The 13,331-nt window shown below is 41.9% G+C and overlaps 1 protein-coding gene across 4 annotated transcripts in view; it reads right to left on the minus strand.

Moving 5' to 3' along the window:
- sardh (sarcosine dehydrogenase) overlaps positions 1-13,331 on the minus strand; it is a 42,383-nt gene that overhangs the window by 17,080 nt on the left and 11,972 nt on the right. For all 4 annotated transcript variants that reach the window (XR_014699740.1, XM_084572298.1, XM_084572297.1 and 1 more), the window contains exons 9-14: positions 12,491-12,620; positions 10,390-10,476; positions 5,049-5,139; positions 4,682-4,823; positions 652-735; positions 259-372 (exon numbers count right to left, since the gene is read on the minus strand). Coding sequence is in view for 3 of the 4 variants with exons in the window: in XM_084572298.1 (XP_084428424.1) it covers positions 259-372; positions 652-735; positions 4,682-4,823; positions 5,049-5,139; positions 10,390-10,476; positions 12,491-12,620 (648 nt within the window). In the remaining variant the exon portion in view is untranslated. The remainder of the gene's footprint in view (positions 1-258; positions 373-651; positions 736-4,681; positions 4,824-5,048; positions 5,140-10,389; positions 10,477-12,490; positions 12,621-13,331) is intronic.

Genomic DNA, 13,331 nt, shown 5'->3' on the forward strand with positions numbered 1-13,331 from the left:
GAAACTCTTTACGCCCCATTAAACTCACCGACTGTAGTCTCATCAGTGTCACTTGTAAATTACTATTTCCCATGAGGACACGTGTTCCCTTTCCTTCTGTTGGCCTTCAAAGAGCGTTCATCTGATCAAATTAAAGTGACTGGACTATGGGAGCTTACAGTGCCATTTTTTATCACACTCCTATTGAATAACACAAATGTTTAAACACACACACACACACACACACACACACACACGCACTTGCTCTCGGTATCTTACCACATCATGATGGGGAGGGAAGCCAAAGGTGTACTCTTTGCCCAGCAGTTCGTTGTACTTGTAGTTTACATTCTTCTTAACGTCGTAAGCCCCGTAATAGTCATAATCTTTAACCTTTGCAATGACACAGACAAACGTACACTTAAAGGCTCATTAATCATAATTTTAAAAGTACAATGAGGGACAAAGCAGTGGACCAGACACTGCGGCAGTGTCGCCTATTTGTCCCAGTCTGTTCCAACAATCCTGAGCCAAAAAAGCTTTTTGGAAAAAAAAAAGAAAAAAGAAAAAATCTAATTATTTATGTCTTTTCAAATGTCTTTTGTCATTAAGTTGTAAGTAAACAAATCACTCGTGTGCATGTGATTGTGTACAGCATGTGTTGGTTCTCACAGGAGCAGGCCCGTCTTTGTTGAACCAGCCCGGCCTCTCCCAGCCGTGTCGTTCTTGGAACACACAGCCCTGCTCTGTCAGCACCTAAAACGTTCACACAAACACAAAGCAGTAGAGTCAGTTCTTAAAGTACATGCAGATAAGAGAAATATTCAGTGCTTGCTTTGCTGCATGAAAACGCTCAGAGTATGTGGCGGTAAGAAGTCAGGGATTTAATTTTATTTCCATTCACTTGGCAGAGCAATCACAACAACATGCCCACTTCCTGGATTGCCGCTGTTATTTTCAAGTATTTAAAGCATCGTTACCGCTTCCGCGCTTGAGGGCAATCGAATGAGCAGTAATAGAATGCTGGCACACTCTGACAATATATAGTTACAATGAGGCCGGTGACAAACAGCGACCAATTTCCACAACAGGCATGTGGAGGGAAACATTTGCATTTATCTGTGCTTTTGGCCACATGTACTAAAATGAAATGTAAGGTCATGTAAATTCACCTTCCTTTTATTCAGCATCAAAAGACTCTCCCTCAATTGGTAATCCAAAGCAACAGTTGCAAACAAGGACACACAATGCACACAGCTCTAATACGCAACAAATCGTTTTGGCTCTGTTTTGCTCTCCACCATCTACTCAGAGACGATGTGAGAGTGTTTAGCAGCTACTCTCCCCATTTTGTTCACCAGCTACTAGCATGTAGGTTGTGAAAAGTGGGATTATGTGAGTTTTTTTCCATTGAGCTGACGGAAAAACCGTTGTTGTGGACGATTCAGATTTTTCAGCAGCAGTGGCAAAGTTTAACCAAAAACTGTGACATAAAAGACTAAAGCTTTCCGCGGAGCTGAGAGGAACTGTGACGACACACACATACACACTCATTTGATCCCTTGTTTATATAAAACAACATTCGGTGCAATTCTAACTGACATTAATATTAATAATAACGGAGGAACTTGCAAGGATGCACGGCACACTCTGAAGATCGCTGCAAAAATAGCATACTTCTTAATTCTCGATTTCCTGAGCAGTGTTTAGACGTGATATTTCAGGGCTCTCCATCCTCCTAGTTAAAACTGACAGTCGCCCACAGTTGGTAGGTATGCTCTGCTATGCTCTCCTCCTAGCAGGCAGCTAGCTGTCTCTTGCCAAAACTTCCCACACCAAGCTATATTTACCATCTGTGCTGCCGAGGTGGAGAAAGCGTGTGAGCAGTAGTGTCAGAGATGGTCTGCTTGTGCTCTGAAATAATCCTGTATTGGATCCTAAAAGTAGACAGTCTCATTACTTTCACGGGGACAGCTTCCTCGGTGGATCAAACCCTCGAATACCTCCTACCCATAATGCATGTCCTGTTCTGTGGTTTTACATAGAAAAGGTGTTATGATGCACATAATATGTCACTCAACAGATAGGCTGAGCTCTCTTAATAAATCCTAGGAGTCACACATTACGATTGGCAGTAGTTTTGTGCTTAAAGTCTATAGTTAGGGTTTTTACACCGACATAGCAGATCAGTTTAAATGGTAATGCCGATGTCTGCCTATTACTAGTCCTACTACAGAAAGAAACCTGTAATCATGGTAAACAACAAGTGATGAGCATGACTCAGAAAGAAATTCAGGTAGCAGGAAAGTGCAAAGAAAACTAAAATAGCACTGACATGCACATAACGTCCCTTAGGGTATTAAATGTGATGTCCTTATTTTTGTAATCAAAAGACCACATTAATAAATAAAAAATGTCTTCACATTATCAGTTAAATTCATTAAAGATAAGGCTCTCATTTTGCTCATTCTGTAGAAAATCTTTAATCTGAAATCTTTAAAAAGGCTTTTTGAGAAACCCGGTTAATTATGCATGAAAGGTGTCAGGGAAGCCAAATAAAACAAGCTCTAAGAAAGCACTTGACACGAGCTACAAAATACATCGACAACATTGCTAATGGGACTTGCGTGACAGTAATCTGTTCTGGAAAAAAAAGTGCCCACATGTGTGAGCCACGGTAAAAACAGTCGAAGGTAAATTAAGTCTGGAACAGGAAAGCATGCCTAAGTGGATCATTAATGCATAAAGTATGGCGGCGAGGCCCATTAAAGGTTTGCGCCGCGCCGAGGAGAGAAACGAAGCTGAAAGACATCCAAGGCCAGACTACCGAAGCTAAGTGTATCATTTATATTCATGTTGGCAGGGATTGCATTAATAAATGTAGCTGCCGGGGATAAGTTGCACAGCTAACTGCCTTCTGCATGAGCCTGAACCAGCTATGCGCCTCTAGACTTGACCAGAGGTGATGGAACGAGAAAGAGAAGAGTGGTGGCAGACAGAAAAGGAATGGGAGGGCGACAAAGAGATAAACACGCCGGGAGAGACCGGGTCAGTCTTTGACAAATGGCATCTTTGCAAACACTTGTATACCTGCGTCTCTGAAGTGTTCTACTCTTTTCTTCTCAGTGTTTTTTTACAGACATTCACACTCGCACGGAAAACCTGACAACCTGTTGTTTCAGCAGCATGATTTGTTCCATCAGTTGGAGCCAATTAGACGCTGAGGGAGAGGGAGAGAATCAGCACAGAACAGCAAGAATGACAAAGAGAGACAAAATGGGAGACTAGTTTGAGATTCATGAATCGCCAGATGAATACAGGAGGAAAGTTTTGAAAGGACAAAGAAGAGAAGAGCTAAAATTAAATGGACGGCAGAAAGAAAGAGTCACACGACCTCTAAATAGAAAGCAAATAGGAAGAGATTTAAAAAGGGGGACTGACAAACGGGAACTACCGTTTTTTACAACCTGGACCTTATTTCTTGCATACAATACGATTGTTTACTCACCCATATAACTTTGGTGTCATTTGGAGTCATTCGAATGATATTTAGATCGACGAATATAGTGTGAGTGACTGGGGCACCGAAACACAGCCTCTAAATAATGCATTATCTGCCGCGAAACTTGTTTATTTCACCAATATTTTGTTGTTGTTAGGTTAGTAGTTCAATCTTCAGACCCCAGACGATTCAACGGGGAATAGCACTAGTGTACAATAACAAAATATTGGTGAAATGAACGAGTTTCCCGGAAGATAATGCGTTATTTAGAGGCTGCGTTTCGGTGCCCCAGTCACTCCCACTATATGGATGTACGCGGAGCTAAATATCGTCCGAATGAATCCAAATTACACCAAAGTTATATGGGTGAGTAAACGATCGGATTTTATGCCAGAAATAAGGTCCAGGTTGTAAAAAACAGTACTTTCCCTTTAAGTTCGCCACATGACACATGGTATTAGATGGGTCTAAATACAGGTGTGAACGTATCCAAGATGCATTGAGGAATATAGGCTCTGTTCAGACTATTTGAATGCAACCTGACCCAATCCGACCACAAACGGACAGCTTCAAATAAAGGTGTGAACACGCTAGCGACGTAGTGAGGATGTAGTCCGACCAGTCAGACCACATTTGGTCTGAGCACTTACTCAACGGCCGTGCTCTTGGATAAGCAGAGTTTTGAGTCATTTATTCAGAAAAAACATAAAACCACTAGTGTAAATGATTGCCTGAAAAGAAAAAAAAAGCACCGGCGATGATATCTGTTCATTAGTAATGAGAGCCTTTTAAGATATTCTGTCCTTGTAGCTGTTAAGTTACATATTTCCTCACTAATGACCTGCGTCCACTGATTTATATTTCAGCGCTCAGCAGTGACATTACTCTGTGTAAGGAAGCTTCCAGAGTTTGTGTTATAGTCTGAGCTTTGCGCAGGTCCCTAAAACAGCTAACGTCAGGGCAGAGATAAATCAATGTAATTTAATAATAAATAACTTTTATTCGTGGGTCTAATAGATCTTTTATTCTTGCTCACCCTTATGTTTACCTCAAAATAACATAATAATATTAATGACTTATTAAACCACAGTTGAACGGAGTCTGACTAGCTCACAGTGGAAAGACAGTGCATGAGGGTTATTTCTTTGAACTCCTCATGAAACGCCCCGAAGTGACATCTGCACCAAGCCGCACAACTACCTTATGGAAAGGGTCCTTCCTCATGTTTCGGCTGGCCAGCGGCTCATCAAAGGGGAACACCACAGAGTAGTTTTTAGCATACGACTCGTGGCTCCTCTCTCTGATCCAGCGTTTGTTGTCCGTCAGCGAGTTGTGGAAACGTCTGAGACAGGAGGGAGAGGAATTCAAAAGATTACCGCTCATTAAAAGTCACACAATCATTCGGACGGCATTAAAAACTTTATCATTGCTGCCTCTCCGGGAGACCTTTGATAAAATCATTAAAAGTCACAATCATTCGGACGGTATTAAAACTTTATCGTTGCTGCGGCTCTGGAAGACCTTTGATAAAATGCCAGTCGGAACCCTTTTGTATATTTGTCTGTACCTGATGTCATATCCATACATGTCCTTTTCCGGGCGGCCATGAATGATCCAGTGAGCCAGCTCTCTGCCACAACCACCTCCCAGCATCATACCTGACACAGAGATGGCAAGGAGGACAAGGAATGGTTGTGAACAACATCCCCCACAATCACATCATCAGTGTAAGAAAGTCATTAAACAACACATTCTAGTTTCTTTCATGTAATCATTTGCTTCTTTTAAAATCAGTATTCGTGCCTGGACTGCAGCCTATCATTATTTTTGAGGATAAGTCCGTTTTTGACGAATCTCTTTTGTAAATCACAAGTCAGACAGGAGAGAAAAATGCTCAGCGCAAACTCCCAGAGTACAAGGTGACAGCAATATTTCAGATGGATTGATAGTCGGACTAAATAAAGACGTCACCTTGGACTCTGGGAGGTTGTGACAGACATATTTTCTTATTTTCTGCATTTTGTACACTAAGCAACCCATGATTACCGATAATGAAAAATGATTTCTAGGTGCAGAATGAATAACTACACAAATAATACACAGTGTCCATCAGCTCTACACCAAATACTGGATCCCCTGCGCAAGGACCAGACGGGAAATAAGAGTGGCAAAGAAAAAGAAACAGGGTCTCTCTTTCCTCCTCCCTCACCTAAAGCCTGTCTGGAGGACTGCGAGGAAAGTCTCATTAATCTGAAGAAGAGAAGGACAGAGCAGAGAAACAGTACAACGCAGCAGTTTTTGCCCCCTGCCACAGCCTCTATATGTCATCTGAGCTACAGAGGATCGTTTTGACCTTTGTTCCATCATTTGACCCTTGCTTGCAGGCACCCCCGAGCAATCTGACCTCATCATCAGCACCCATCCTGCTGCTGCTGCCGCTGCTGCTGCTGAATTCGGCTCCGTTCCAACCCAACCAAACAAACACTCTTGGCAAGTCAATATTTTATCTGTCCGGTCCAAAAAATGCCGGGTTAATGAGCTGGGCCCTGTTAGGAACCCCCTGCTTGTGCTCAGTTGCTGGTAATTTGCTTAGGTTGTGTGTGTGTGTTGTGTTGCCAGCACAACATCGATATGCAGCAGCACGACCAGTGTGTCCTTGCATCCCTCCATCTCTAACAATGCTCTCCATCTCTCATTACTTCACTCATCTGTAGGCACCGTCACTCCGAGCCTGGGTGGGCATTTGAATGGCTGCCCAGTTGGATGGATGGATGGGTGGGTAGATGGATGGATGGATGGATGGGTGGGTGCAGGGGTGGAGAGATAAAGGGAGGAGGGTGAGGAGAGGATGATGGAGCTCTCCCGAGACAAACGTGGAGAGACCACCAGCAAGGCGAGGTGGCACTGATGAATGCCACCAAAGATATCCGCGCTGACGTGTGATCGTGTATCGGCTTGTGAACCTTCACGCTCGTGCCTCCACTCATCTTGTCACCCCCACCCCCCAACCCCACTTCTCCGTCTTCCTCGCCGCATGCTTCGTATTCTATTGTCGTTAGTGTATGCTGTGCAAATATTTGCTCCTTTCGCTGTCATTGTGTGTCACCCCCTCTCATCTATTGTGCATTGCTCTCAGGTTCTTCTGACATTTAGTGCGATGCTGCCAGTAATTCAAGAGATGCTTCCAAAGAGGCACAATTGAATTTGTCCTTCTCTACTGCATTGCTCCAGTGAGCTTGTTTAGATCAAAACTGTTGATTTAATTTAAAACAGAATGGTTGTCAGCATTTGTTTAGCATAGCTTTGTATAAAAATACCTAGTTGGATTATTTCCCGTTTAAACATCATCTATAAAGATGAGTTAATCTCATTTGTTTAAACCACTTATTTGTTGACCTACAACAGGACTGCATTCGTGTGCAGCTTTTCAGACTATTATTGGTTTGTCGAACAGGAATTACACAGACAAGATACACTTAATGTATAAATGTAAATAAATCCACTTTAGACCACGGAAGACATTTTTGAAAATCCTCCAATGCCTCCAGTCTCTATCTTCAGCTGGTCTGAACACCTCCGGCTCTGCACTTAAAGCTATAGCGAGATTAATCTCTAATCTCTGTATTTCGCTGTATAACACAATTCTACAAAAAGGGTTAACTGGTGCACCAGTAACGATGCATTTTACGTTAACCAAAGAGCAGAGCAACAGTGGGGACATAGATGGAGCATCCTTTAACATCTGAGAATATGGCAGAAAAATGAGAGTTAGTTATGTAACTTAGGAGCCATGGTGGTCAAGTAGAATCTAGGAGGCGTCACACCGCCAGAGGGGGGAGACAAAAAATCCAAGTTGAAAAGAAACGTTTTGACATTTTCAGATTCGTACTTCTTCGCTCTTTTGCCAAGACTTTGACTGATACCGCTCTCATGTCTGTGAGCTAATGCCAGGACACGAAAATCCTCCAGAATTTGTAAAGCTCATTCATCAACGTTGAAGGTTTTCACCAGTTTTTAATTTAACCGGAGGCTGGTTGTACCAACATTCAGGTGGTGTCAACCTTCTCGTACAACTAAACAACTGCCACTGTTACGCTGCAACCTAAAATTTCCACCTTCAAATTAACAATACTGCACTCGATGAGCGCTTAGAGAATTTCTTTCAAGGACGTTTCATTGTGTTTTTCTTCTATAAACGATGCAAACTAGCTCCTGTTTGGTCCTCATCCCTTTATCCCTTTATCATTCACGGCAGCACAAATGTAACTAGAGGACTTGGTGCCATTTGTATCAATCCTAGCATTGTGTACTTCCTTAAAGAAAGACAATTTCCTGTGCATTTTAATGTGAACAAAAGCCTCGCCTTCACAGTATGGTTCTCATTATTGTCGTTATGAGCAAGATGGTGATGCAGCTGGATAAGAGGTACTGCAGCGCAAGCAATTAAAGGACCCGGAACAAACACCACAATAAATAAATGCACTGCAAGTTGCACACCGAACACTTCAGCATGATTGTTTTGACACAAAGAATAAGAAACATAAGGTTGCCAGGCAACCACTACAACTTCTACTACTCAGAAGATTACAGTTTGCTTGGAAACATAAATTAAGAGCAGCAAGCAAGGAGCCTACAAAGGTTTTTTTTGTTTTTTAAATAATCTATTAACTCAGTGGATTCTGATAGTATTCCCTGTCTCTTGCGCCACAGCTCAAGAGAGCTGCACAAGAGCAAATGTGAAACTGACAGAAGTCTCCTTCGTTTTCTCCTTCCTTGCCAGAAGGACGTGGAGACAGGGGACGAGAGGGTGGGGGAAAAAAAAGAAAAAGACGACATGCAGAAAGAGCCAGTGTGCGAGTATGTGTGTCAGGTAGGAGGATGAAGCTCATCCTTGCAAGTGCAAAAATGCTCATTATCAAGTCCCTGTTTACCAGGTGCGATATGAGGTACACTGGGCCCATTTCAATGAGCTAGTTTCCAGCAAGACACCAGAAAAGACAGATTAGAGGAAGAGGGACTGGAATATTTTATCCACTTTCAGTCAGACAAGAAGGATCAGGTTTTATTTGCCTAATTCAGACGACAAATAAAAGCTAGAATCTAAAGAGGGCTAGTGTGTCATTCTCATTCTGGTCATTTTGTTAAGTCCATAATTTCAGTCTATACCTTTTAGTCTATGACTGAATGAAAATGGTTGGAAAAAAATCCCATTAAAGGGGAACTACTGTTTTTTACAACCTGGACCTTAATTCTGCATAAAATCCGATCGTTTACTCAGCCATATAACATTTGTGTAATTTGTATTGGTTTGGGAGATAATTACATCAGCGTATATCCATATAGACAGACCCCGGATGATGTCTTCTGACCTGGATGATGTCATCTCTGAGCGCCACACACACCCGCGACAGTCGGCTTCTTAACCTGTAATTTGCTACTGCTAGTTTTTTGCAACATGGCTGAATATTTTTCAGATCCTGAGGTTGTCGATGAAACATAGCAGTAGCAAATTACAGGTAAACAAGCCGACCGTCGTGGGTGCGCGCAGCGCTCAGAGATGACATCATCCAGGTCAGAAGACATCATCCGGGGTCTGTAGGTCAATCTACAGACCCCGGATGATGATAACAGGTAACTCCGGACTCAACGTGGAATAGCACTAGCGTACGATAACAAAATATTGGTGAAATGAACGAGTTTCGCGGCAGGTAATGCGTTATTTAGAGGTTGCGTTTCGGGGCCCCAGTCACTCCCACTATATGGATATACGCTGATCTAATTATCTCCTGAACCAATACAAATTACACAAAAGTTATATGGGTGAGTAAACAATCGTATTTTATGCCTGAAATAGGGTCCAGGTTGTAAAACAGTAGTTCCCCTTTAAATCTTTAAAGGTAATGCCTTGTCTTTTCCCCCCCAAACAAACGCCTAAAATTCTAACATATTAATTTTAAAATGAGACAGTGTTTTTTTTGCTTGATAAATTACACAGACAATGAAAAAAAATGCTCTGAAATAATAGTAATTATTTACATAATGACATAACAGCCTCAGGACTTTTTAGATTTATAAGCAATACAAGTACAAGTTGAGGCGGCATCTAAGAGATATAAAGGGATACTGCAGCTAAGGGACAGGAGTGTTAGTGCCCCTGTTAACCTGACAATGGATGTGATGGGACAAAAGAAGACAGAAGACAGAAAGTCTGTGTATTACGTGAGTGTGCTGAGAGTGCTGCATGCCCACTCATCAGGACTGAACCTCCCGAGGTTTTGTCAAGACAACTCCAGAGCTGTAACCCCGTAGTCTTCTGCTTTCTGCCAATAATGCTTATGGTGATTACTTTGCCCTTTACGCCCCCGTTCTCTCACTCAGTTTTTCTGAGGCGCTCACATTACTCCCTCCCTAATGTCAGAGGTAAGCTCATGTTTGAGCGAAGTAATGGAGCGACTTGGGTTTTCTGCGCGCGTGTATGCGTTCTCTGAAAAATGAAAAGCACTCCATTATTCATTTGTGCCTTGAGAGCGTCCGTAGAGGATGGTGAAGGCTGGGTCAAAGTCTAGGGAAAAAAATAAAAAATTCTGTGGCCATTTCTCCTCGCTTGTTTGCGTCCTGGTTACTTTACTCTCTTAGAAGATTTATTTGACCTTTTCAGCTCTATCATTTATTAGATTCCTCACGGGAAGGCTCTCCACCGTAAAGTGTTTGAATACATACAAAGGTGACTGATAAGTATCATTTCTTTAAGGTAAAGTTTATGAAGTCGACTGTCAATCCAGAGATGTGTTTACTCTCCCCCCTCTCACCCTCATGCACTCAACACTTCTTTCTCTCTCTTTTCTAGTGTTTCTTTAAATCTGCACCTCTTTCTTCTTTAGATATTTTCATTGACGCAGAAAACATACCAGCGCTGTTGAAGCCGCAGCCCAGGAAGAAACCTCGTACCTCTGGCGCTTCTCCCATCAGCGGCTTATGGTCTGCTGTGAAGGACTCTGAAACACAAACAGAAAAAAACTTTGTAGATGTAATATTATTTACCACAGAGGTGACATAATCCACTTGCTGCAACGGATTGTATAATTGATAATTGTATTATAATTACTATTGTTTCATAATGGCAGAATCCAGACGGCTGAATTGTTGGCGGATTTTATTTTTAGACTGGTCTGCGACATGTCTGGAAGTGTGAGGAGGCAAAAGGAAGAGGATTCGTATTATTTTTTATATGCCGTGTGTTACAGCTTGTTTGTTTGGGTTAGAAAACATGGCAACCCTTCATTTATCAACTATATTGTTGTTTCTGAGTTTGGAGGTGTCCCACTGACTGTGCCGCAATGAAGCTAAACAAGGTGTGTGCGCGCTCAGTAAACACCTGTTTACCTCTTAACATAAAAAACACAGATTCACAAACACAATTTCTATACATAAATATGGACTTAAATCACTTTATTTGGGATAGTATACAATTCTATGTCTGTATCTTGGATTCAGTTAGCCTTGTTTTGTGTCATGTGGTGATTCAAGGAGTTTTAAATTAATTGACAAACTCAGATTTACCAATGATCTATAGAATCTCATATATCCAGAATCTATCGCTGCACTGAAGGAAGTTAAAGACTTCAGTTTGCACAACGCCCTACTGCAGATACATATTGAGATCTGATTTGCCACGTAATTCTTCAAAGGCAAGCTTCAGTTCAATATTCACCAACTCAAAACCTGGAAACGCTAAAACTGCTTCCAGCATGCATTTATTGCACATACTGCCGTCAACTAAAATAATTATAAAAAACTAAATGAACCCTGGGTCAGATGTGCTGCTAAATTGCTGAAACTGACTAGTCATCCACCCCTAATTTACACCACCTGAAACACTAATTAAACCCTGTTTAAGAGAGAGTAAGCCCAGCAGGTGCATAAATACATTAGTACTATAATTATCCCATTGAACTGATGGGAAAAAGAAGGAGCTCCAGGTTCAAGCAGTTCTTCTCCCACTGGAGCTTAAACACACACACACACACACACACACACACACACACACGTGTCAATTGTCTGGACTATATACACACGGTTGTGTTATTTATACACATGAGCGGGCTCATCAGAAACATTCGGCTGATGTACTTAAATGTGCATTTATCCACATAAATAAATCCACAGAGGATGTGGACTAAACAGGGTATTATTCTATGTTTATTTAATGTCTCTAATTTAAAAAAAATAAAAATCTGCTTATACTTCTTTCTTCTATACCTACTCAGGTTTTCCTCCTTTTCATCTGTCTATGTACGTGTGTTTGTCCTATTTCAGGAGTCACTTGTCTCGACTCACAAAATCACCTCGTCTTCCCAAACGGCTGCGTCGCCCTACGATGATGAAAAATGCAATTTAGTACGTAAACCACGCGGCACAGCTACAGACCCACTCCGTCAACCCGCTGGGCGACGCGACGGTGCCTGCACAGGAAGCCGGGCTCGAGCTAATCAAACCATCTCCTCTACCAACATGACACGCAGCCTGCTAGTTTGGGTATTCATCAACGAGCAGTGCAGCGAGGGAGCACTGAATAAGATATTTCGCGGACGAGATACATTTCACTTTTAAATTTGAATGTGTCCAATTTAAGAAGTGTCGCCAAAGTTGCTTGTTCCCCGGTGTCATGCATAATGTTGGAAGGATTTCGCAGGAAGTGCTTGCGGGATTTGCTCAAAAGCGGTGCAAGTGGTGATTGCATGTGTGTGTGTGCGGACATGTATTACTCATGTTGTGGGGACACAAATCTGTTTATACAGTCACATTGTGGAAACCTGCATCAAATTTAGGTATAAGGAGCAACCCATAATAATAAATGTTAGTATGTAAACTTGGTTTAAGGTTCTGGAAAGGATTGGGCGAGTATTTGTTATCATTATTATTATGATTGGTGTTAGTGCTATGGTAAGGCTGTAGGAAATTGACAAAGTAAATGTAATGTGATGGAACCACAACTGTGTGTTTGTGTACCTGGCCCACAGACAGTGGACTTGATGCCAGTCTGCTCCAGGACAGGAACTCTGTTGATTGCACCCTCGATATGCTGCATGAACACATCCCAGTCCAGGTCAAAGAGGCTGAAGGCAAATTTATCAGACACCTGGGAAATAAAACATGTAGGGAAACGAGACACTTACTTTCTGTAATATTAAAAGCAGAAATGTATATTTTAAATACTTTTGAAAGTGCTATTCTTGAATACGGTGCACCTGTAACGCTGTTTTTAAGTATCTGCAGTTTCATTTTGATCAAAACACACAGATTTTTATATTCACAAATTAATTTGTTTCTTGTTTGAGGAACACAATGATCTCTCAGAGAGCTCATTCAATGAGAAAAAATTAACAATTATCAATGCACAATGCAAAACAGCAGCTAAAACACAGACCGCTTGTGTGACAATAGTGCATTTATATCCAAATGAAAAGGGGTGAATTTCATTTTATTTGAATCTGTGCTCTTTCCCCCCTTTTCTTCCTCATTATTGTTGTCGAGAATAAAAAAAATGACTTCAGTCTTCCACATGTGATTGTAGAGGGCCGACTGTGCCAGCCCCGATACATCCTGTAGCTATCTGCTCAATCGACTCTTTCTCACCAGGGAAACATCTGTCAAATCACACCATTCCCTCTCAGTTCCTGGTCCAAGCTTTAATTTGCTCCCATCTGGAGCTCTGCAACTCCCTCCTTGCCAGCTGGGCCAAAATGCAGCCTTGAACGCGGACCGCCTTGCCTTAAAATTCTCCCCTCCTACACTAATCTGCCCGACTTATCAGTCATGTAATTTGGCACCGATGAGGTCATGCTCCTAC

The sequence above is a fragment of the Chelon labrosus genome (genome assembly GCF_963514085.1).
Source record: "Chelon labrosus genome assembly, chromosome: 22".
NCBI lineage: Eukaryota > Metazoa > Chordata > Actinopteri > Mugiliformes > Mugilidae > Chelon > Chelon labrosus.